This window comes from Pyxicephalus adspersus, chromosome 10, assembly GCF_032062135.1.
Source record: "Pyxicephalus adspersus chromosome 10, UCB_Pads_2.0, whole genome shotgun sequence".
NCBI classification, from domain to species: domain Eukaryota; kingdom Metazoa; phylum Chordata; class Amphibia; order Anura; family Pyxicephalidae; genus Pyxicephalus; species Pyxicephalus adspersus.
Genome location: NC_092867.1, coordinates 12,344,880 through 12,367,659, shown reverse-complemented (window position 1 = coordinate 12,367,659; position 22,780 = coordinate 12,344,880). Strand labels below are relative to the sequence as shown.

The following is a 22,780-nucleotide window of genomic DNA, read 5'->3' as shown; positions in this document are numbered from 1 at the left end:
GAATGGTACTTTAAAATGCATCAACAAAGTTCGCTGAAATATCTACAAACTCTTTTCTAAAGCATGCTATACCAACTTCTCTAATACAGGCTGAGGCCCTCGAAAACAAGGCCTTAGGGTTTACAACTACTTTAATGTGATTTTAAATAGAGCAGCTGTAACAGTTTCCTGGATGTAAACTTTTAAGGTTTTCTGGATGAAAACAAAAAAAACCCAAAAGTCTGCACAGGGCATATAAGTACATGAAAGTCTTTTAACACATCTGTGTCAGTGAGCAATCTCAGAATGCTTTTAGTTGCCAAAGACCTTTTGTAGTAAATTGTGGTCACATACACAAAAATGGCCAGAATGATCTTTTATTTATTTTATGAAACAGAACTGTGATAAACCATAAAATGATTTTAGTGTCAGTCTGCAACTGTTTCAGTCAGAATGATGATGTGAATGGTTGACTGTTACATAATACCTAAGTATTGGATAAATATACATCCCAAGCTTTTGTTCTAAAACCTCAAACAACAGGAAACAAGCCTTGTTCTTGTATCTATCTACTGAAAATTAAAAACAAAATTATGTCATGTAATCATACTATTACGCTACCTCTATAAAAGTAAATGCAAGTAGCAATATCTGGAGTGCAAGAGGATAGTGGCCATAAATTAGAATGAGATTGGATGTAACCATCATTAACATTGAGTACAGTAGGATTGAACCTTCTTGTAACAAGCAATTATAATAAACTGTTCGTATCAATTTGTTGATTTCTATTGTGGGTCTTCATCTGGTTGACATGGGGCAATATAGACAGCTCTTTTTTCAGACACGACCATGCAGATTTTGGCCAATCTTTTGGTATATCAGAATGTGGCTAAATACAGACTTTATTTGCTCACATCCCTAAACAAACATTTACAGGCACAAAATATCCTACCTGGGTTTGAGCATTTTTTTAAATATATTGCAGTGTTGTTTTGCTGTGATGTAGAGCAAACAACTGGCCATCCACATCTTTAGCATGTTCTTAGGATGGCTGGTATGCTTTATGGACATGGCATATATGTGTTGATTTCACACAACACTATGCCAGAGGATGTAGGCACTTCCCAGCCCCTGTCAAACTAGAAATAGAAGGCAGGGTTGCCTTAGGTTAGGTACACACATCAGATAATTCTCGTCTCAGGGCTGATATTGTATGGGGATCTGGCGTGTGTACAGCGCTCGTCGTTCTGTCTTCCGCCCTGACAGATCCACAAACGAGGACCAATTATAAAGAAAGTGAAGGGAAGAGAGTGCTGTGGGGTGCTGCTCTGTCGTTCTCTCCCTCCCCTCTCTATAGAGCAGAATGGTACTCGTTCATGCATTGTGCAGTCTTTTGTTGTTGGAAAGAACATGATCGTGAAAGATCCTTACCAACGACAATTATTGCATGTGTGTACCCAGCCTTACTGTGAACTGTAAATGTTCTGAGGAAGAAAAGCATTAAGGCATTTTTTTTTTTTAAAGTAAACTTAGTTTTTAAGTCATTGGTTTCCACACCAGTCCTTTCAACAAATAGTTTCCACAAGTTTTTTCTGCGCAATTTTTGATTCCTTTCTTCTTGCAACCCAAAGAACTTTGCAGGTCAGTGGTCACCTTTTAGCCCCTTTGATAGTTTGAACTCCCCGAACAATAAAAGCACATAATATTTTGTCTAGATGGGAGAACAATGTGGTTTAAGACTCAGCAGTGTATAATTAAAAGTTCAATTGAACATTCATAGTTAATAATTTAGTATTATTAAGCTTGCATTATTATGTTCACAAACAAAGCATTATCGGTTGAGTAATAAAGAGATGGTAATATTTTTGTAAAGTGAGACTACTGGGCTTAGTAGAAAGACCACTATTGTAAAAAAATTATTGTACTTTCATACCTATATGAAATTATTACACAATATAATAGTATTCTGTGCATAAATTCCTTCCATTATTTTATAGGCCTTTGCCACAATTACATTCTACCCAAATTGTCAAAATTCTACCCAAAATTACAAATTGTAGGTAAAAGATAATATCATCAGCAGTTCTCACAATGGTTGCACATTTCTTTTTCTTTCTTATAGCAGCAACTACCCAAACTGGGTAGCATGGTCTGCATGTAAATGTGCAAAGAGTTGTAACATTATTATAATTATTATTATGAATATTAATAAAAAATATTTATATAGCGCCAACATATTAAGCAGCGCTGTACATTAAATAGGGCAGACAGTGATACAGGAGGATAGGACACTGCCCTGAAGAGCTTACAATCCTGGAGGTGGGGGAATTTACACACAATAGGATGGGAGATATGTAGTGGTGGGAAGTAGTGACGGTTTCAAAAGACAAAAGAAGATGGGTAGGCAAGTTTAAAAAATGGGTTTTAAGTGTTCTTTTACAGGAGCAGAACGTAGAAGCAAGCCCAATAGGATGAGGACCATTCCAGAGATTTGGGGCAGCTCTAGAAATGTCTTGGAGCCGTGCGTGTGGTGAGGAAGGCAGTAGTAGGTCATTGGAGGAGCGAAGAGAGTGGTCGGGAATATTTTTTTACCAGGTCAAAAAGGTAAGTGGGACAAGAACTGTGGAGGGATTTGAGGGCAAAGCACAGGAAGAGAACTACAAAGAGATGCAGCAGAAGAAGTGTGATGTTAAGGATGGATGAGTCTGGTTGCAGAATTCAGGATATTTGGAAAGGTGCTTCCGTGTCCACACTTCTAGTGTTTTTTTTTGGAGAGCACAGAACAAATGTAATTAGTCCTATTTCCAGTCATGCTTTTTCATAACAAATAGTCAGTAAAATGTTTTCATTATTGGGACCAATTCTCACTACCTGGATCTGATTACATTTCTTTGTTGACAAAGACCTATAGGCCGACTTCTTGTCCAGCAACAGCCACTTAATATACTATTACTACACACATTTGACCACATGGAGGAACAAATACCTTTTTATCTGCAATCTCCTGTGGAATGATTATCAGTACAATACTTCACATGCATCAATTATCTGTTTATTCTGTCCCCTCTTTGTAACCAAGTTCCATGAACATTTATTTTATTTATCGAATACAGCCTTACTTATTCAGTAAGTAACGTAGTTCTGTGTATCACTAGACGTCCTCTGATGGTTAGTAGGACATTAAGCAATGAACAATGACTCTCAGAAAAATAGCCAATGAGACCAATGCTCTGTTGATCTGTTTATTTAGAGGAACATCTTCCTAACCAACAAAGTATGATATACTTTTCTGAATGACTAGTAGGGTGTTTGGAATTTATCCCACTGATAGGACTCCCCTCTCCCAATGACCCATGTAAAGGGACTCCTTTTGCAGTGGAATTCCAATTTAGGAGGGGACCATCTCCACTGACCAACATTGTAACAGGGAACTTAGGTGACCACCACCAGCTCACTATTAATAAAAGTCAATATTTGCGCATTGACCACTAATGTGAGGGAATACTCCTATAGACTAAGTATTACTGTCTGCATAAATTATATTTATTTTGTTGTATTATTGTTACTGAAGACAATGCAGTTATATACAGCAAACCCTGGATGTTAAATACATTGGATGCACCACATTTTCTATCCTTTTATTTATTCCTGTAACTGTTCAGACTAATCACCTATAGGCTGTAGATATGGTATTTATAAATAGTAGTTCCACTGAGACCTGGAAGTAATTTTAGGGATGTTTAAAGCTCGAGAAAGTTTGATTTAGTAGATTTGTTGAGCAGCAGCCACTTATCAAGGATGTCGTTTTTTTTGTGCCTTTCAGACATCTAATAGTGGGACTGTACTTGTATCTGAATGATATGTAATGAAGAATGATCATTAAAACACTCAAAAAAGTGTTTGTTGAAAAAATACACAAGCAAGGGTACTTTTTATATACCAAAAGACCATTTGTTTAGAAACAACATTAATTCAGGGCACTTCGCCTAGAAAGCATCAATTGATTAATAGATCCTACCTGTACTCAGCTCAGGAGCAACCACACACCGTTTAGTTTGTATGCATCTTATAATAAGCTACAAACAGTAAGCTGTCTACATTCAATTAGTTATCTTTGGGAACATGACTTTATTAGATAATTAGGTAAACATAGCAAAGGAGATGAAGTGATAAGATTGACCTGTTTAATTAACAGGAGTTTTAGTAGAAGCAGAAAATTATTGACCGTCTGAGTACCGCGTCGTCCGTAATTTCTATAATGATCAATATTATCATTTATGTTGTCTAATTTCTGACTGTTATTAGTTAATCATTAATTTTTAGAGTGACAAATGGAATTATAATACCCTGTTGTTACTTTATGTGTTTTAAACAACTTCTTTAATATATTGTGCCAAAACTACTGACAAAAAATAAGTTAGTGCTTCATGATCCCAAAGAAGTTAATTTGCAGTGCATATACTATATTGGGCTGGCAATTTTGTAGTTTACACCAAAGTGCTCTATCCTTGACTGTAACTTACCTATGTATAGTTTACATAATTTTTTTAACCCACTAATCCATACTTCATCATTTTACAGAGTACATAGAAAAAAGTCATTCTCTCTCTTTACGTTTATAGATGAATGTCTCTTTGCCCTCATACAAACACACAGGGATTAACTTGAAACAAAAGTTGTACGTTATTTATTTAGTTAGGTGATTCTGTATTCATTTCTAAAACCCAAATAAATGCAAAGGAATTGAAAAATAGAAATTTACTTTAAATTATTGAATGATTGATGTAAATTAAGCTGTTTTCTTTGTAAACCAACCCTACAATCTCCATGGTCATTTAAAGCCCTACTAAACCTAAAATTGAACAAAGTAATAGTAATCAGGTTGATAGGTTAATAGAAACATTGTAATGAAGTAAAATGTTTAATGGGCCAAATGTGCATGCTGTCTGCACTATATCTCATGACCTCTCTAAAATCATCTAGTCACTCCCTTCATTAGAGTAGAGTCCATGTGTCTGCAATAAGTGGCAGGACAGGTAGTCACAGGAATTGATGAGCAGTTGTAGGACCCAACTATGTTAACAGGAAATTAAAATAAGGGTCTTGTAGCAGCACAGCTTTCAACGGCTTTTTAAATTTGGTGAATTTTAGAAAATTCAGTTACAAAGGCAACACTTACTTTTGCCGCAATCTTTTTCTCTTCTTCCAGGTTCTTCTTTCTACGTCACCCGACACAGGCGCGAGATCGGGTGACATAGATGGGAAAAAACTTGCGGATTCCTTTGCGAATGTGTGAGATTAGCAATTTTTTTCCCTTTTGACTAAAGGGCTCCTTCTGCGCATGCCCGAGATGCTTAAGCATGTGCAGAAGGCGCACCCAAGAGCCTCCCGGGATGCGTGACGTAGGTATGCCGGGAGGCTTGGGGCTTCCATTCATTCTTCGAACAGAAAGGCCCACAAACAAACAGCAACTGAAAGCCGCTGCAGTAAAGACCTGGCAGAGCATTACAAAGTAGAAACCCAACATCTGGTGATGTCCATGAGTTCAAGACTAAAGACTGTCAATGCCAGCAAAGGGTTTTCAACCAAGGATTAGAAATGAACATATTATTTTCAGCTTTTTCATTTGTCCAGTTACTTTTGAACCCTTGAAATGAAGTGATTGTGTTAAAAAAAGGCTTTAGTGCCTCACATTTTTATGCAATCTTTTTGTTCAACCCACTAAATTAAATATTTATGGACCTGTATGAGCCTGTATGTACAGCCATCAGTTTACCATTTTTGTCTGTTCTTTTTTTGGCATCCTTTGAGTCCAGTTTGTGAACTCTGGAAATTAGCAGAAGAGGCAGTGTAAGGCAAACAATGATTTAGCTTGTAACAGTAAACATATGGTATTTGTTCAGTACTGTCTAAGTGGCAACACACATTTCATCATCCACATGGATCAACGTTTTATAGTTTTTCTCTTCTCTAAATCATTTCTAATGACTGACAGCTTAGTGCCTACAGTACGAAGTGACATTGGGGCAATTCAGCTTTCAATAGACACAAATGTTTCTTTCCTATTCTACAATCAATAGCTGGGCTTAACTGAACATTTGGAAAGAATATAACCTTTCATAGCAGAGGGAGCATCAAGCTGAAGGTCATCCTTGTATTACTTGTAAAATATAACCTAATTAAATGTTATCTAGGCTTCGTCTAAGATGCTGAAGTGTCACTGGGCCTACTAGAGCTATGTCAGCATTTTTGGCCATTGGCTTTGAAGACAAACTAGCCGTTATTGGATTTATGCAAGATTTCATCTTTTTTTAGGAAAGTATGAATTCTGTTAGAAAAGATATATATCTGAGTCTTCCAGCTGAAGATCAGGGGTCAGATATCACCTGAAGTCTGAGATTTGTTGTCAACATCCTGATTTCAACTACGAGCGGTGTGCATAACTATCAAATACCACCAAATTTCCCATTGGAAGAATGTTCCCCTTACATTTATACTAGTGACCATTACCAATGAAATACAAATTAATTATAAATACAACATTTAAGCCGCGTACACACTTCCAAATATAATATATATTATACACCCACGCGTACACACTTCCAAATATAATATATATAATATAATTCTATATATATATATATATATATATATATATATATATCTATATATATATATATATATATATATATATATATATATATATATATAATATATATAGAAGAATGTTCCCCTTACATTTATACTAGTGACCATTACCAATGAAATACAAAGTAAATAAAAATACAACATTTAAGCCACGTACACACTTCCAAATATAGTCGTTGGAAAGGATCTTTCACAGTCCTTTCTAACGACTATGCACTGCACGATGCATGAACGAGTGCTGTACATACAGCACTGTTCTGCTCTATGCAGGAGGGAGGGGGAAACAACGGAGCGGCACCCTGCTGTGCGCTCTCCCCCTTCCCTTGCATTACAATCGTTCATCGTCCGTGGATCCACCAGGACAGTAGTTCGGACAATGAACGACGTGCACTGTAAAAACTTTGGATTCTCGTCCGATATCAGCCCTGCACCGATTATCGGGCAAAAACCATTGGAAATGTGTACGTAGCTTTACAGTTGTCTCGAGAACAAAATGTTTGGGACAATTATTTAAAGATGTTAAAAAAAATTACACTCCATACAAATGTGCCTCAATGGACTATAAAATCAGATTAAAAAGGACATCAGAGACTCAAACAAAAATGAAAACCCACACATTTCATTTTATGTTTCACCACTGTGTAAGAGGTACAACTTTTATAAACTTATTTTTTTAAAGCTCTTAATTCTCTTCAGAGTGTTGGGATAAGCATTTCACATACAGCATGATTCATTGCTTCTGGCAGGAGCAGGATTTGTTGCAGTGTGGGTGTTTTAGCAAATAAATAGCTAAGAACAATACACATCTTTCATTTCTACGTTTATCATGCAGAATGCATATAATAGAGGTGTGGGAAGGATACCATTTCCTATTCAGCTGGGATAAAAGTTGCAACAAACAAAGTTTGTGGAGTAGGAAAACACATATATTTTACAGTTTACAGTTTACAGTTTTTTTTTGATCAGGCAAAAGCTTTGACATAGCCTTTTCTCTTAACACAGATACAGTTTTATTTTATGGACAAGTAGAATAAGTTTAATTACTTATGGCATACAATCCTACAATATCAGGTTTCCTCATTTCTTAAAAATTGTGTGGTTCACAAATTACTTGGGTATGGATCCAGCCTGTTACCTAAGTGAAGTCCACATTATAGTCTTACATTTTAGTGGTTTAAACCTTTGCAGCCTGGACATAGCCAGTGTGATTTTTAACTGACCAATCCTTCCATTTTTAAAGGGCCCGGCATTGTCTGTAATTTTTATATTGGGGAACAAAATAAGTATTTTTATGAGCAGCATTACAATCCTAGAGAAATGCAGAATTAGAACCTGTTTTAAAACTGGGCAGCATTCTAAGTTCTTTAGGGTACACCAATCCTGAGAGAACTCCTTAGCTCCTAGTTTGAGTACACACACATAATTGTGTCTCTATCTGTCAGTATTTTTGACCACAAGTTGCCAGACATTATCAAGAAATTGAATGTTGGAATGTTTATTAACTTCCTCATGCAAAATTGCTTCAGTTGCAAGATGCTTGTGGGTGTCTTTGCAAAAACAGTTGTGTTGTGTCTTTACCAGACCATTTCTTTTTTTGGAGCTATACCTTGGAGGATGTACTAGTGTCATTTGAATCTTTATGTTGAAAGATCCCATTTTAGTACAACTTAATTTTTAGGCAGATGTTCTCACATTGCCATTAGGCATACTGTTAAATGATGCAGAATTTATAGCTGAATAGAAGACTACAAACTGACCAGGCCCTAAAACAACAAAGCAGTCATGAATATAATATTTCCACCAGCAGGCTTCAAAGTTGGTGTGGATTTCTTTTTCTCAGAGTTCTGAAATGTTGTCTTCATTTTAGACCAAGATAACTGTAAACAATGCAAGCAGCTGGTTCTGGTCCAGAAAGAGTCTTTATTTAGGTTTGACACAATTTTTCTTTTTTTTGGGGGGGGTGACAAGGTCAGCCTGGAATAAAAAATACATGGATCCTACACCACTTTCAATTTGCACCAAGCATGCCTGTCCGTGTGACCAACAATGTTATTTCCGATTCACGGCTTCACAGAACAAGGTTCCTTAAGGCTTGTATGTTTAGTGGCACACATCAATAGCACACAAAACCTTCAATATCTGAAATTTTCAAAAGACAGGTTTCACCTGCATACTTCCTAAGTAGGTTCTAATCATTAGCAGCAAAATTGCCACACTGACACAAGATATAATTATATGTAAGTATATTTTTAAGAATACAGAGTGACTTTTTGCATGTGTCACAATATTACACGGTATTATTCCAGCGTTTTAGCAATAATTATCTTTGTAATGGATATCATATACATTGTTTATCACAGCTAAACACTACTATTGCATCAGTCATAACTCATTTTGACTAAGCCTTCCCCTGCCAGCTTGAATTAAAAGTGAATAAGGAGAGTCAGTTACCAAGGATTATAAAATTTAAGTCAAACAAATTTCTCTGTATCATTCCAAAATATCTGGCATTGGTGTAGAATTTGAGAAACATTGGAACGTGCTTTGTTATGTTGGCAAGAGACATCACCTGCAGCTGCACTGTTTTGGCTTAGTTTATACAGCCAAACCCATCCTAGAGAGGAGGTAGGTGTTCCTAGATGCCCCTTGTACGGTATTTGATTTCTTGACTAGGTTAACAACAAGCTCATTATTTTGTGGACTCTTCATAAAAGTTAACATTGTTTGCACCTGCATAAGCTACATAAAATAAACTAGTTATCATTTACAAATGCTGAAGGTTTGTAAACCTAATATTTATCGGGGGATAAGTGTGTCCGTACTGCCAGGAATCAATGACCTACAACAAATCATTTTGGATTGGTAAATACGTGCACCATTTGTTGTTGTTTTTTTTTTTTTTCTTTTGGAATGATCCAAGTATCAGTGTTGTGATTGAGGTTATATATAGTGTTTAATACTCTACAGTAGACCTAGCTCTTGCACCACCTGCACAACAATACCATTTGACCTACCAGAAAAGGAGTGTGCTCCTTATATCCCCATAGGACTGTCAACTCCATGCCATCTCTGCACTGAAATGCCAGCTAGTTTGTCAGTTTGGCCAGCCTTACCTCTCCTTGTTCTACTTTATGTGTGTGCTTTGATTTCTTTACAGAAAACCATTCTGCTGCTTTGACTCCAAAGAGCCTGCCTTAAAGCGGAAGTAAACTGAAAAAAACAAAAAAAACTCGCTCAACTTTACATTTGCAGATCCATCAATTCCTCCCCCTGAAGGAGGATTCCAGGACGATTGGGGCATCTTCCTGGAATCCTTCTTCATCCCAACATGAGGAAAGCATTGGTAGCCGCCATCTTCTTGCCTCTTCTTCGTACATCACTTGGTTTCACATCGGTGACGTAGATGGGAAAAAAAGGGTGCCTATCTTACTGCACATGCGTTACATGAAAAAAGTCTACCCTTTATGTAAGGTAAAAAATTTAGTTTAGAACCACTTTAACACTGTCCATAGAAAATGGCTTTTGGTAGATTTATTTTTGGGGCTTTACTATGTCAACAGAAACTGAGGTCCCAGATGCTTTCCTTTTTCTGGAAGAACTTCCCAAGTTTCTTCATGGTAAAAAACTAAATGATGATAATTCTGGAACATGACCTCAATGGGAATATGGAGGTAGTTCCAGACAATATCTTTACATCAACTTTAAGGAAAAATAAAGCTCCTTTACAGATATTTCTAGGAAGTCATATTACATGTATTTCCCTTGTCTTGCATCATGTTCTCTACAGTGTGTGTGGATGAGGTATGTTTTTGTATCTTGTATGTACAAGCTGGTGATGATTGAAGCAACGCTTCACTTTTCTCTGTCAGTCTGTTTCAGCAGTTTAAACCTTATTGCTCCTTTCCCCTGTGATCTCTACATTTGCCTTTTTGAAGCACTACAGTCTTTATTTACTGACAAGCAATGTAACTGTGTTCTATCAAGCTAATTTCTTCATTAATTAATGATAATTTATCTCCGAGAGTAACTTAAGTCTCCCTGCCTAGTGGAGCAGTCATCGCGGAAGCGGCTTTCCATTTCGGCAGTATTTCATGTACATTTTGCTTCCATGCACTCTAATTGCAGGTGACTACAGTACGAACTCATTAACGGCTTGCCTTTGACTTGTCATGTGGTTGAGTTATTGCCGCGCTGCCGAGCAGTGATGAATATATAGTCTTTTCACTGTCTTTGGGGAAAGAACAAGGCCTGCGTCTTGCTTGCCAGCTGGTCTGTATCCAGACATAATATAATCATGAGAGAGGCACGCTTTGGCACTGTAATAGCGAAAAATTGTGTTTGTGTAAGGAATAAAATATTAGCCACACATACTCCTTCAAGGGGAAAAGACTAGAAAGCCTACAGAAAGCCACAGAGTCCCCTTCTGTGATGTCCTTGCTGTCATGTTATGCAGCAGCACAAGTGGCTGGGGAAAATTGGGGTCTGAAATGTAGCTGGCTGGGAGGTGTTCAGGACTTTTAAAAATACAATTATAAAAGGATATATTATTTTCACACTACTGACTGATAGAGTTTCTGCTTTGCCTATGCTCCTTTGCAGATACCCATTCCCCACAGTGTTCAGCAGCTGCAGCAAGAAGGATTTGGACAGCAGCCTGGAAAAGGGAGTGGGCATGTGTCTCTACAACATGCCTGAAGTTACAGAATCATTTGGAGAACAGAAGTGTGGAAACGGATACGTTGAAGAAGGAGAACAGTGTGATTGCGGAGAACCAGAAGTAAGAAAGTAAAACAAGCTGTGTATAAATTGGCATCACTGTTCTGTACACTCCACTCATAACAAACATTAATAATATTTTTCTGAAATACAATCACATTTTCTTATGTTTTGTGTCTTTAAAACAGCTGCGAGAACAGAAAATACCCATTTCTCCTGCCAAAATTTGCAGAGAGCTCCTAACTGTAGTAAACTGAAAACTGCAATGACATTTCAGAGTTTTGGTAGTCCTGTCTCTGTGCTATGCATACAAGGGGAGAACAGCATGTGTTCTGTAGTCTGGCTAAAATTTGACATTGGTGCTTAGGATTCCTGTGCAGCAGAAGCAGCATTGTCAGTTCACTGTAAAGGGTTAGGAGTTCATTGAATTTCTGGCAAGGTCAATGGGTAGTTTTCTGTAATTGCTGCCTCTAAAAGAGACAAAATATTCAAAAATGTGCATAGTGAGTCATAGGGGTTGTTTGGGAACGTTTAATGCAAATGCACTGCCTGCAAACTGCCCATCAGAGATCTCAGTGGGCAGTTGCATTTTCCCTTGCTGCGTCCACGGCCACATGCTACCAATAGCTGGTCACCGCGCATGTGCATTATTGGCTACTTACAGCTCATTTTTCAGGGCTTTAAGGTTTATTATAAGATTTACAAAAGGAAAAAGTGAGTAAATGAGAGAACTGCACATAGTGGTGGTTTGATAAGTTCTATCACCAGTACAACTACTTAATCAAAACTCTTTCTTCTTTTCTGTCTCATGCTTTCCTGCAGAATGTGAAAGGTAAGGAGATTCTGCTAAAAAATGGCTGGCTCCTAGTCTACTAGCTAAACACAGTGTGAATGTTTTGTACATGTATACAACAACATGCAGTACGGTTCATAAAATGACCTTTCTTCCTCCTGATTTTTAAAGAACAGGTTCATACTTGCAGAAGGATCAAGCAATCCTAAGCGGGTTGCCAGCCACATGGTCACCAGCACCACAGCACTAGTTTTTGAAGAAACCACTTTGATTTATGCTCACTACTGCCCTCATGCCCTCACTACTGCCCTGCACTGCAGCAGTTCATTAGCATATAGAAGTGGTACATTTATGACAACCTCACCTCCAATTCAAACACAGCCTTAAGCTACGTACACACTTCCAATTATTATCGTTGGAAAACGAACGACGAACGATCCTGCACGATATCTACGAACGATCGTATAGCACCGATCCTGCACATAGAGATAACGACACGATTGTTCGTAGATATTGTACACACAATAGATACGATCGTTTGAGCGATAGAGGAAGTATGTGCACGACAGGAAAGTGAACGAACGTTGGTTCATTACGCATGCTCAGCCCAGACGATCAACGAACGACCGTACACACGAACGATGTTCAACGATCGTCGTCCAATCCGATCCGCCGGTCCGGTCGTTCGTTTCCAACGACTTTCCTCGTTCGTCGGCGTCGTTGGTTACTTTTTTACGAGCGATTTTTTGCCCAATCGATCGTTCGTCGTTCGTTTTGAACGATAAAAATTGGAAGTGTGTACGCACCTTTATTCAGAAGATTTACACTCACTTTCTATCAGGAAAGAAAGTGATTGGTAATCTCACCATGGGGTACCCATTTGAAAACAAAAAAAAACATTTTTGAAGGAAGAAAACGTGGGAGAATATTCTACATTGAGTTGATATACCAGAAAAAAAGCCTCAATGGAATTTATATTCTTTCCGGGATAAAATACATTTTGCTTAAGACCTCAGCCTTTCTTTAAGTGTATTGATTTTATAGAATAATTCTCACCTGTATGTATGTGTGTGCAACTGAAAAAGAAAATCTAGAAAATCTAATTTTTTTCAAACATATTAATTTCTTATGTATAAAACACATTTGTGAATTTGACAATATTGCTTTAGTATTGGGATTTCTGTAAAGATACTTTACAATTATAAAAAGATAAATCTATCCAATGTGCTCTAATGGAACCTGCTTCTGTACAACAGCTCCTGGCCTTGATTTTTAAGCTTTGGTTTGTAATTTACATGCTTCTATCCAGGAATCTTCTGAGGTTTTTCTTGTTGTGCTTCACTGAACAACATCATTTTCAGGCTCTATTGGAAGACCAGTTAAAATATCAATTTCAATTTTCTTTCAATGGGGTTAGCAACAGGAGAATATGTCTGTGAACTTGTGAACTAGAAAATGATGAAGAAAGTTAATTTCTGGCAAAGGTCTTGGTGTGTCCTGTATTATTATACCAGAGAAAGGCTTTGTACTCTTTTTAATCTCTGTAGGTCTTTTAGGCCAGGGTGGGGTCAGGCGGGCACGTACAAGTAATTGCTTGGGCAGCATGTTCTAGCATATAAACTACTTAGATTATGCGTTTATGACCTTTACCCACAGTTCCTTTTGTTCGCCTTTTAAAAAGAATTAAGGTTAAATAAAATTGGTTAGTTTACCCTTTTGAATGAATGAATTAATATTGAAAAGGGTAATTTCATTAGGCTTTAGTGTCATTGAATCTGTTTATGTATCCTAAAAAAAATATTTTTAAATAAAATAAATATTTATCCTAAATAATTTTTTTTAATAAAATTTAATGCTAGAATGCTCCACTGGTAGCAGCAGTCTGTTTTATGTATCAAACAACTTTTCAACATTAGAGACCAAACAGAAGAATGAAGAGGTAGTTTGCTGTTTCTTGATCCATATCTATATATCTATAAAGATTCTTCTGACTCTTTTTAAGATCCCCTGCATCCCTTCCCCACTACAGATCTCTTGCTGCATTTAGTGCAGAGGTGGTTAGAGTGCTGTATTCTCTTTGTAGATCAGACTTTAGCATTGGCTCAATGGCTCACTTATTTCTTACTCAATTGGTCGTACTATTATGTGACAGTTTTAAAAAAAATTCTGACACAATTGTTTTTACTAGTGCCTTCTGCAGGAGTAGGATTCTTGAGGCAAATAAAAAGCAACTCTACGCCATTATATGAGACCTTTGAAGATAAATAATATAACCCGAACTTCATGACTTGACAACAATCACAGCTTCTATCAACTGTATAAAATGAAAATATTTAACATTGTATCCACCAAAAATGTGCGTTAATCCAACTATAAGACAACCATCCATTTCTATATCAATACTTCAATTCTTAGTTTAATCACAACATACGTGGGAGAGCAGAAGCAGGAACCAGAATAACAAAGGGGATAAAAATTATTTGCATTGGAGTTCACAGTTTGATATTTACGTACTTCTAACTGATCTTCTAATGAATACATGTGTCTCTTGGTAAATAAGAAAATAGATTGTATTATAGAATTATTTTCAGATTTATTTAAGAGATGCTGCTCCGATCCTTCTTTTTGGTGTTGTTGGCATGTTACTTGTTGTGGTTGGTTCCTTGTTCTGTTCTCTACTAATAATCTCTTTCTGGCAGTTTTTTGGTTAGGCAACTAGATGGGGCCACCCTCTTTACCCCTTATCTGCCACTAACATCCTATTTTTACAGATGGCTCCAAAATCTATTGGTTCTAATTGATTTTGCAGTGAACAAATATGTCTTTTAATTACTCCAGTAAGTTGATCAAGGTGGTATGAGAAAAAAATTCTATATATTTCTTGACATAGTCCTCAGCTGTTGTTGAGTTTATCTGTAAATAAAGGTATACTTAAAAAGGAATCGCATACAATCCTTTAAGTGTGCTTACGTCTTAGGCAAGTACTTAATTGACTGGAACAAGCAAGATGTACACCTTAAAGAATGTTGACCATAAATTTGTTTACATAACACCAAGTAGTTTATCCTTTCTCACCCTCCTATTCAACTCCATTTCTTTTGTAAATGTTTTCAGACAATCCACTCAAGCTGTGTACTGTTTAGAGTTGATCATGCTAAAGATGCTGGCATTGATAAAAAAAGCATAACACTTCATTTTTATTTTCATCACAATATTGCAGTCATTCTTTTAACTTAATATGATATTACTATCATTGTGCATCGAGTTCAGATGTTTTTTTTTTCTAGATCTGGCTGATAAAGTGTAAATGAAGAAGGAAGAGTCTTCATTTTAACAGATGACTGGCTGTACATGCCAATAAAATACTTTATTGTTAGCCAGGAGCCTTTATAATTTAGAAGGGACAGATTATTTTAATCTAGTTAAAAGAAATTGCAACTGTTGTTTCTGGGATATTCAGAAGGTCAAATGTCACCTGAAGTCTGACAGTTGCTACCTGTCAAATAACACACAGCTTAAGTGTCATATTGAACAAACTGAAGCTCAATAAGGTGAAACAGCTTGTACAGTTAACGTCGTTTAAAGCAGAATATTCACTCATGTCCTTTGGGCTAATTGTGACAAGGACTCTTTAAATACTGAAGAGCCAGATCAAGCAGCTATCTCTATAATTCAGTTATCTTCCCTGCCCTTGCCTTGGAATGTTGGCTGTTACTTGTTATTGAAGCTCAGAAACATTTGTAACTATTGCTTCTGCCAAAACATTTGAGAAAACAGCAGGTGGAATTGACTTACATGACACAGAACCCTTGTATGTGATTAGCAATAAGAGATGCATTCCAAGTGATTTAGAACAATCCTAATAGATATTTATTTTTAAATAGCTCAGTGACTCTTTGGCTAAACTTGTCTCTTTGGCTAAACCTGCCACTTTGGGCTTTGACTGAGTTGCATGGTCATTATTGCTATTGTTTTATAACGTAGGTGGACACAGTACGTTGGTTCTGGGCATAGCAGAAATACTGATATAAACCTGCATTAGGCTTTCACACATATAATTAAAAAAAATATAATAAGGAAGTTGTTGTGCGATGATTTATACAAATATATAGATAAAAATAAGAAGCAGAAAACCTTTTTGAGAGCAAAAAATAAAAGCAAAAATTTAACTTTACCTGCCTGATTGCAGTTTTGTAAATACCTTACCTGTTTTTGTTCTGTCGTGGGCGCTGCCATCTAATTCCTTCTTCTCTTCCTAATTTTGATCTTAAGTCATTTTGGTTGGCCAGGCCAGGTTGACATACTTAAAGAAATTAATTCAGTCCCGACAGCTGAAGGTTAGGTTGGATGGCTGGGTATCCTGGCTTCCTGCACATGCACAGCTCAGCCATAGGAGAGCAATCAGGCAGGCAAGTATGTTTTATTGCGAAAGGGGCATTGCTTGTGCCATTCTGCAATACAGCATTGCGCGGCCGCAGACTTTGAAAGTGGATGTATTTGTCCAACACTTATCACTGGAGAATGCATTTCTTGGTGAGTTAAAGTTTTTTGGGTGGTAAATCTAGACCCCAATTTTTGCTATCACATGCAGTTTACAGGGTACCCTCCATTTTTGTCAAAAAACATACAATTTTTACATACAATGAAAAAATAATGAAATAATAACTTGAATGTACTGAATGACATTTATTTTTACAGTAAAACGTTTGATATTAATCAGGTAAGCGTAAGGTAAACATTTGCGCTTATAGCTTTTCCTGGAGTGTTCAGTGTTAGGACAATCCCGCGGGATGCTCCAACAATATTCAGCCATCATATGTACATCCCATCCACCCTGATACCGTCCTTCCATGACCTTCAAATCTTGGTGGAATGGTTCACCTTGCTAATCACTGACTGCACCAAGGTTTTCCGGGAAGTTTTAAAGATTGCTATGCCGAAAATGCACCTTAATGCTCATATTGCAACCAAACATTTTGTAGCTCTTCAAGAGTTTCTGGACAATTTCTGTGTAAATATTTGCTTGTGTGTTCCCAAGAAAGTCCTTGACAATGGCTTTTAATGATAATCAAGCATTCTTTTGGACTTCTGACATTGTCCTGATGAAATGGTCATCTTTGACCAGCTGGTGAATCTTTGGGCTATCAGCACACTGACCTTTATTTTTTCAAATGACAGGCTAGGAAATGCCAAAATAAGGTATTTGAAACAGTCTCCTTCAGTTGGCAAAGTTATAATGAACTTCTTCATCAGACCCGGTTTCATGTGCAGAGGTGGGAATATAATATTCTTTCTATCAACAAGTGGCTCATGTAGAATGTTTGGATCACCTGGTTTTAGAGCAGATTTTGGAGGCCAATTCCTTTCCACCCAATGCCTCTCACGAGCTCTGCTGTCCCATATGCACAGATAACGGGGATATTTGGCGTATCCGCTTTGCTGACCAAGAAGGAAGCATACCATTTTAAGGTCAACACAGATGACCCAATTGTGTTGGTGATATTGCAACAACTCAATGACTCTCTTTATGTCTCCATATTCTTTACTAACAGAAACTGAAATGCCAATTGAGACTGACCCAAATATATTGCCATTGTGAAGAAGGACATACTTTAAGCTCCGCTTTGCATTATCAGTGAATAGTCGTCATTCAGTTGAATTAAAGATTGGAAATCCCAATTCCTCCATTAAACCGGGTATGCTGTGGCAATACACAAGCCACTGTCAGTTCTAAAGTACTGCAGAAATGCAATTTCTGTGGTTCGAACGTACGATACCTTTGTTCCTTTTTTAAGTAAGTTTTTCTCATGCAGTCTTGATGCTAGGCATTCTGAAGCCTTCTTCGATAGTCCCAAATCATGTGCCAAATCACTTAACTCATGCCGATCAAAGGCCCTTACGAACAGAGTCCTCTTCAATTTCAAACTCTTCATCACTGTTGTCACCTAGTTCATCACCATAATCATGTTCTTCAAGAGAGGGTGGTGATGAAAACCGGCACTGGGATTTCATCTGAATGAGCCACTGGGCGTATAGCCAGTGGTAGTGTAAGCCGTGTACCGGGGGCTTTCTAGGATACAGCGAAGTCACAAACAGGGAAGACAATGTGGACACCAGCTCATATAAAACAAAACGTATTTTACTGAGTACTATACCAAATAAACAAACTTCCAAACAATAAGACAAAGAAAATACATTACATACACTCATCCCAGAGGACAGCACAGCGCCCTTGTTCAAAATTGGTTTCCTATGACCTGCCACACACATAGACCCTAACTTACTAACTATTGCAGGTCTAATCTCAGTCTCTGGTATTTCAGGCGCCAATCCTATAATGCGGTGCGTGCACGATTTTACTGACCCGGGTCTTGTTCTGGATCCAATGATGTCTTTAAACTCAATAACAGCAACAAGTCTCTTCAGCAAACATGAGGTCCTGCAAGACAGACAGCGCTCCGTTCCTCAGCTCCTTTCAGCCTTTCTGGAAAACAATTCTTTTCCTCTGGACAGGATCTGCCTTGGAGGGTGGTCAGCCTCAGTCAGCCACAGCTCCTGAGACTCTAGGAACACGCTGACCCTTGGATGCGAGCGGATTCTGTTTCACACACAGTCCTTGCAAAATGTCTGCTCTCCTGCTTCCTGCTTCCTCTCCCCCGAACAACCACACCTCCTAACAATATACAAACCCTGGCAATCTGTTTAGCTGTGTTAAGAAACAGCGGCATCTTGTGGATGAAATGCAAAACGTCAGTAGTCCTATACTTAATTACAAACATTGAACAGTGAGTGCTGTTTTCTCAATCTCACAGTAGTCTAGGATACTCTGTTACATTTATTTTTCTTGTTATATCCTGAAGTTTTCACTATACCAAAGTAACAGACACTGAAATGATCTCCTGGCTCTCGCAAAACCATGGGTTTACCAAACGGCATCTTATCACGTGATCCCTTTGTCCACATCCGTAAACCCTCCACCCCCACCTTATGAGGGGCCCAAGATTAATCTTGATCACCAAGTTCAACTTTGAAATATGCCAAATAGGCTTGCTCTACAAATGTGCTGATGTTCATTTGACTGGGAATAGTGAAACTGCCACAGATATAACAAAATTAATCAGGGTTGTTTAGGCACTTACGGCGAGAAACAGCGGAGCTAGACATGATCTGAAAGAAAGGAAAAATGTGTGTAAGTAGAAAAATAAATTTTGCCTATTTACTACGTAGAGCAGCGCACAACCTCTGACCACACTGTCTTGCGTGTAAATGAATAGCCTATACAAATCCATGCTACAGTAATCGCATTAATATAAGAAGTAGAGAAAAAACCTAAAGGATAGAAGAAAACTAACTGCACTTTCAGAATCAGCATACCTATTTTAGAGTAAATAGGCTTAAAAATTGAAGTCAACAAAAAATGTTCAAAAATGTTCCCCAGTGTTTTATTTTTGCATTTTGTGCCTACTCTCCTAAGTGATCATGTACATTTATAGTGTCTGCAATGGGGTTGATTTACTAAAGGATTTGGGTTATTAACATAACAAAGTAAATTGCAAAGTATAGTTCACTTTGCCTATTCAATGTGATTAAGCTGTGCCAGAGAATAAAAAAATATATTTTCCTTACATATGATAGGGTATTCTGTGTCTAAGCTAAGTGAAATATCCTTTGGTAAGTGTATATCCTATTTTCTTTTAGTAAATCAACCTCATTGTGGCTGCCACAACTATAAATGCATTGTTGTGAATCAGAAAAAGGAAAATCTTTAGAAGCAAATGCTTTTTTTCCTTTATCAGAGTGGTATATAGAAAGATTGCTAAATGACTGCTGATGTGATGGGGACCGCATAAAAGAGGTGCCTCTGTAGTTCACAGAAACCAAGTAAATCCATCCCATGTTTTCTTTTTCCAGCAACTCATTTGGTAACTCAATAGGTAACTATACCATGCCTAACTTGCTACATTTTCCCCCTGCTCTAGTTTTACTCATCAGTGGCTTTTTTTCAGTAGTTATTTACTGACAGTAGACTAGTTATACTGTGCTCTCACTTTAGATGTAAATAGCGCTCAGCAGAATCCTGTAAATAAACATAGCGTTTTCTATAGTTTGTTATAAAAATTGCTGTTCAGCTATATTTTATAAAAATTTTATATAAATCTTTAAGGCCACTGCAGGAACCCCTGGTGATACTTAAGCCGCTGAAATATTAAAGACTTAAAAGGCTTATTCGCATATTCATTCACATATTCACTTATTCATTTAAAAAAAGGATATGTTTTTAAGTCCCTTTTTTTATTCATTACAGTTGTCTATTTGACACATTTTATGTGTCTGTGCAGCTTAAATGACATTTTCTGTATGTGTTTTTGCAGCATATACATGATAGCTGATGATGATCAACTCAGATTTTTCATGTTTAATTTTTAACTAAAATTAAAGATAAAACTTGTTTGGTCAGATTTTCTTATTTTTTGATAAATCAGACTGTTTTATCAGTCTGTTTTTCTGTTTAATCCCTCTCAGCCTTGCAGAAGATTCATCCACTTTGCTTAATTTTTGTACTTTTTTCTGCTGTTCCAATTTTTCTGTTTTATTCTACTTTACAGAATAGGTTTAAACTTTTACATCTGTTTTTGTCCTATGGAAGGCTGTAGCAGTAATAAATTAACATGCCTAAAGTTGCAGTTTAATTGGCACCCCCCACCTCAACATGTTAATGATATTTAAAAAAAAAAACTTTTTCAGTATGCTAAATATCTTCTAGCCAGTAATTGGGCAATGTGAAAAGTGGTGTGTGGTAGATACATTTTTTTTGTCCTGGAGGATAGGTATGCCTAACCCTAAATTAAACAGTAATAGGACATGAAGAAAGAAAGGAGAGGGTTTTCGGCATTTAATGGTGTTGTATTGAGCGATAATTCTCTCACATAACAATACAATATGCCAGAATAAATAGCTTGTGGTTTATACAAGATATAAATGACATTTAGGCCATAGGGGGCACTATACATAGGTCAACTATCGTTCTGTGCACATACATCACCATATAAACGATTTTGTACATATATGCCCGTTCGCATAAACCGTGGTACCCGACACGCTTCGCCCTTTTAGGCTTCTTCAGGGGCAGTCGTGAATCTATGAGGTTGGGGTATTTTGTAATGCAGGTTGACCGCATTTTCTGAAAAGCAAATATCTTATCTTGCAGCTTAGCTTCCAGCAATTCATTGGTGAAATACCACATAACCTTTTGTTTGGCCTGGGTCACCGAAGGGGTGCCTGGCCACCAAGCATTTATAAGGGCCTGTTTCACAGCTGTAAATACTATGCAGACCATTTTATGTAGATAGTTCTTTTACATTTTAAATATTCACTCATTCTTTGATCTAAAATTGAGTTATAAAGGGTAACAAAACAAGTTGGAAATAATTATTTACCATTGGGGTTTCAAAGCGGAACCTGATTGTTTGTTTTGAAATACTGCGCTTTGCACATAATCAATACCTTTTGCATTGATTAAAAAAAAAATCAGTGCCAGTTCACCCGCTAATAAAGCTGCAACTAAGCATCCTGCAAGAAGTCTATAACTGAAACGTAATATGAAATGTCTCAGATATATAACCTGCGCTCATTACGTTATATTGCTTTTGCTGATGTCTACTATACCTGAGGCCTGATTAATTATGAGCAGTCATTGCTCCCTGCATGTAAACGTTGAAAATATATTTCATTTTAGTTGATCGGGCACTAAACAGCCATCATTTACATGCATGGGATCATCGCTCCTTCTTCAAATGCGCCAGTGTTTCAGCAAACGGAGGAAATTACTCATATAGCCAAGTGGATGAATTAGTTTAGATTGCAGAAAGATGTTCAGCTTGCAGCAGACTGTGGAAGGCTGGGAGAACCAATAAGAAAAAAAATATGTAAAAGCTTTTCTCCTAAATGTGACTGAGTTTCATTTCCAGTGCTGGCTCTCTGACTGGAAAGGGGGTGATTTAACATGACAAAGCAAGGTATCTTTATGTTATATCGCTGCTTAACAGCATGAGGCCGACATCATGAAATGCACTGCGGAGACATACATCTCTTTTTTGTGGCAGTTTTGCCACTTACTCTGATTACATCTTGCCCGCTGTTTTTTTTTTTCTCTTATTTTTATACGCTTTTACAGAGTAAACAGTTATGTAGTGAAAATGGGCTATAAATGGGTCAAAGAATACACCAAAGGCAACAATGACCACACATAGAAACTAATAGTTTAAAAATTTGGAAAAGGCAGCAGCTGTGGTTTAGGTGCAATTATTCTCCCATATCAGAGTTATCGGATGTCTGGTAGGTGTCTTGTTAGGTTTACTATGTTCTCAGTCAAAAGTGAGAAAGTGCTCTCAACAGGGCTTTTGAAATAACAGAACAAAGGCCCCATTTAAAGGCATATTTCAGATCAGCTCTTACTGTACCCTGCACTTCTGGGTTGGAGTTTGGGACTGTAAAGTGTAGCAGCTCATCAGACAGTTTGTGTGTACCAGTCTTTTAGTTATATATATATATATATATATATATATATATATATATATATAAATCTCTTGGATGCTGCAGGTTTCTGCTGTAATTTAAAAGTACTGTACAATATAAAACTCCTAA

General features: G+C 37.2%; 1 protein-coding gene across 1 annotated transcript in view; it reads left to right on the top strand.

Moving 5' to 3' along the window:
• Positions 1-22,780, top strand: part of ADAM12 (ADAM metallopeptidase domain 12) — a 303,151-nt gene that overhangs the window by 225,676 nt on the left and 54,695 nt on the right. The window contains exon 11 of the mRNA XM_072424834.1: positions 11,227-11,404. Within this exon, the coding sequence (XP_072280935.1) occupies positions 11,227-11,404 (178 nt within the window). The remainder of the gene's footprint in view (positions 1-11,226; positions 11,405-22,780) is intronic.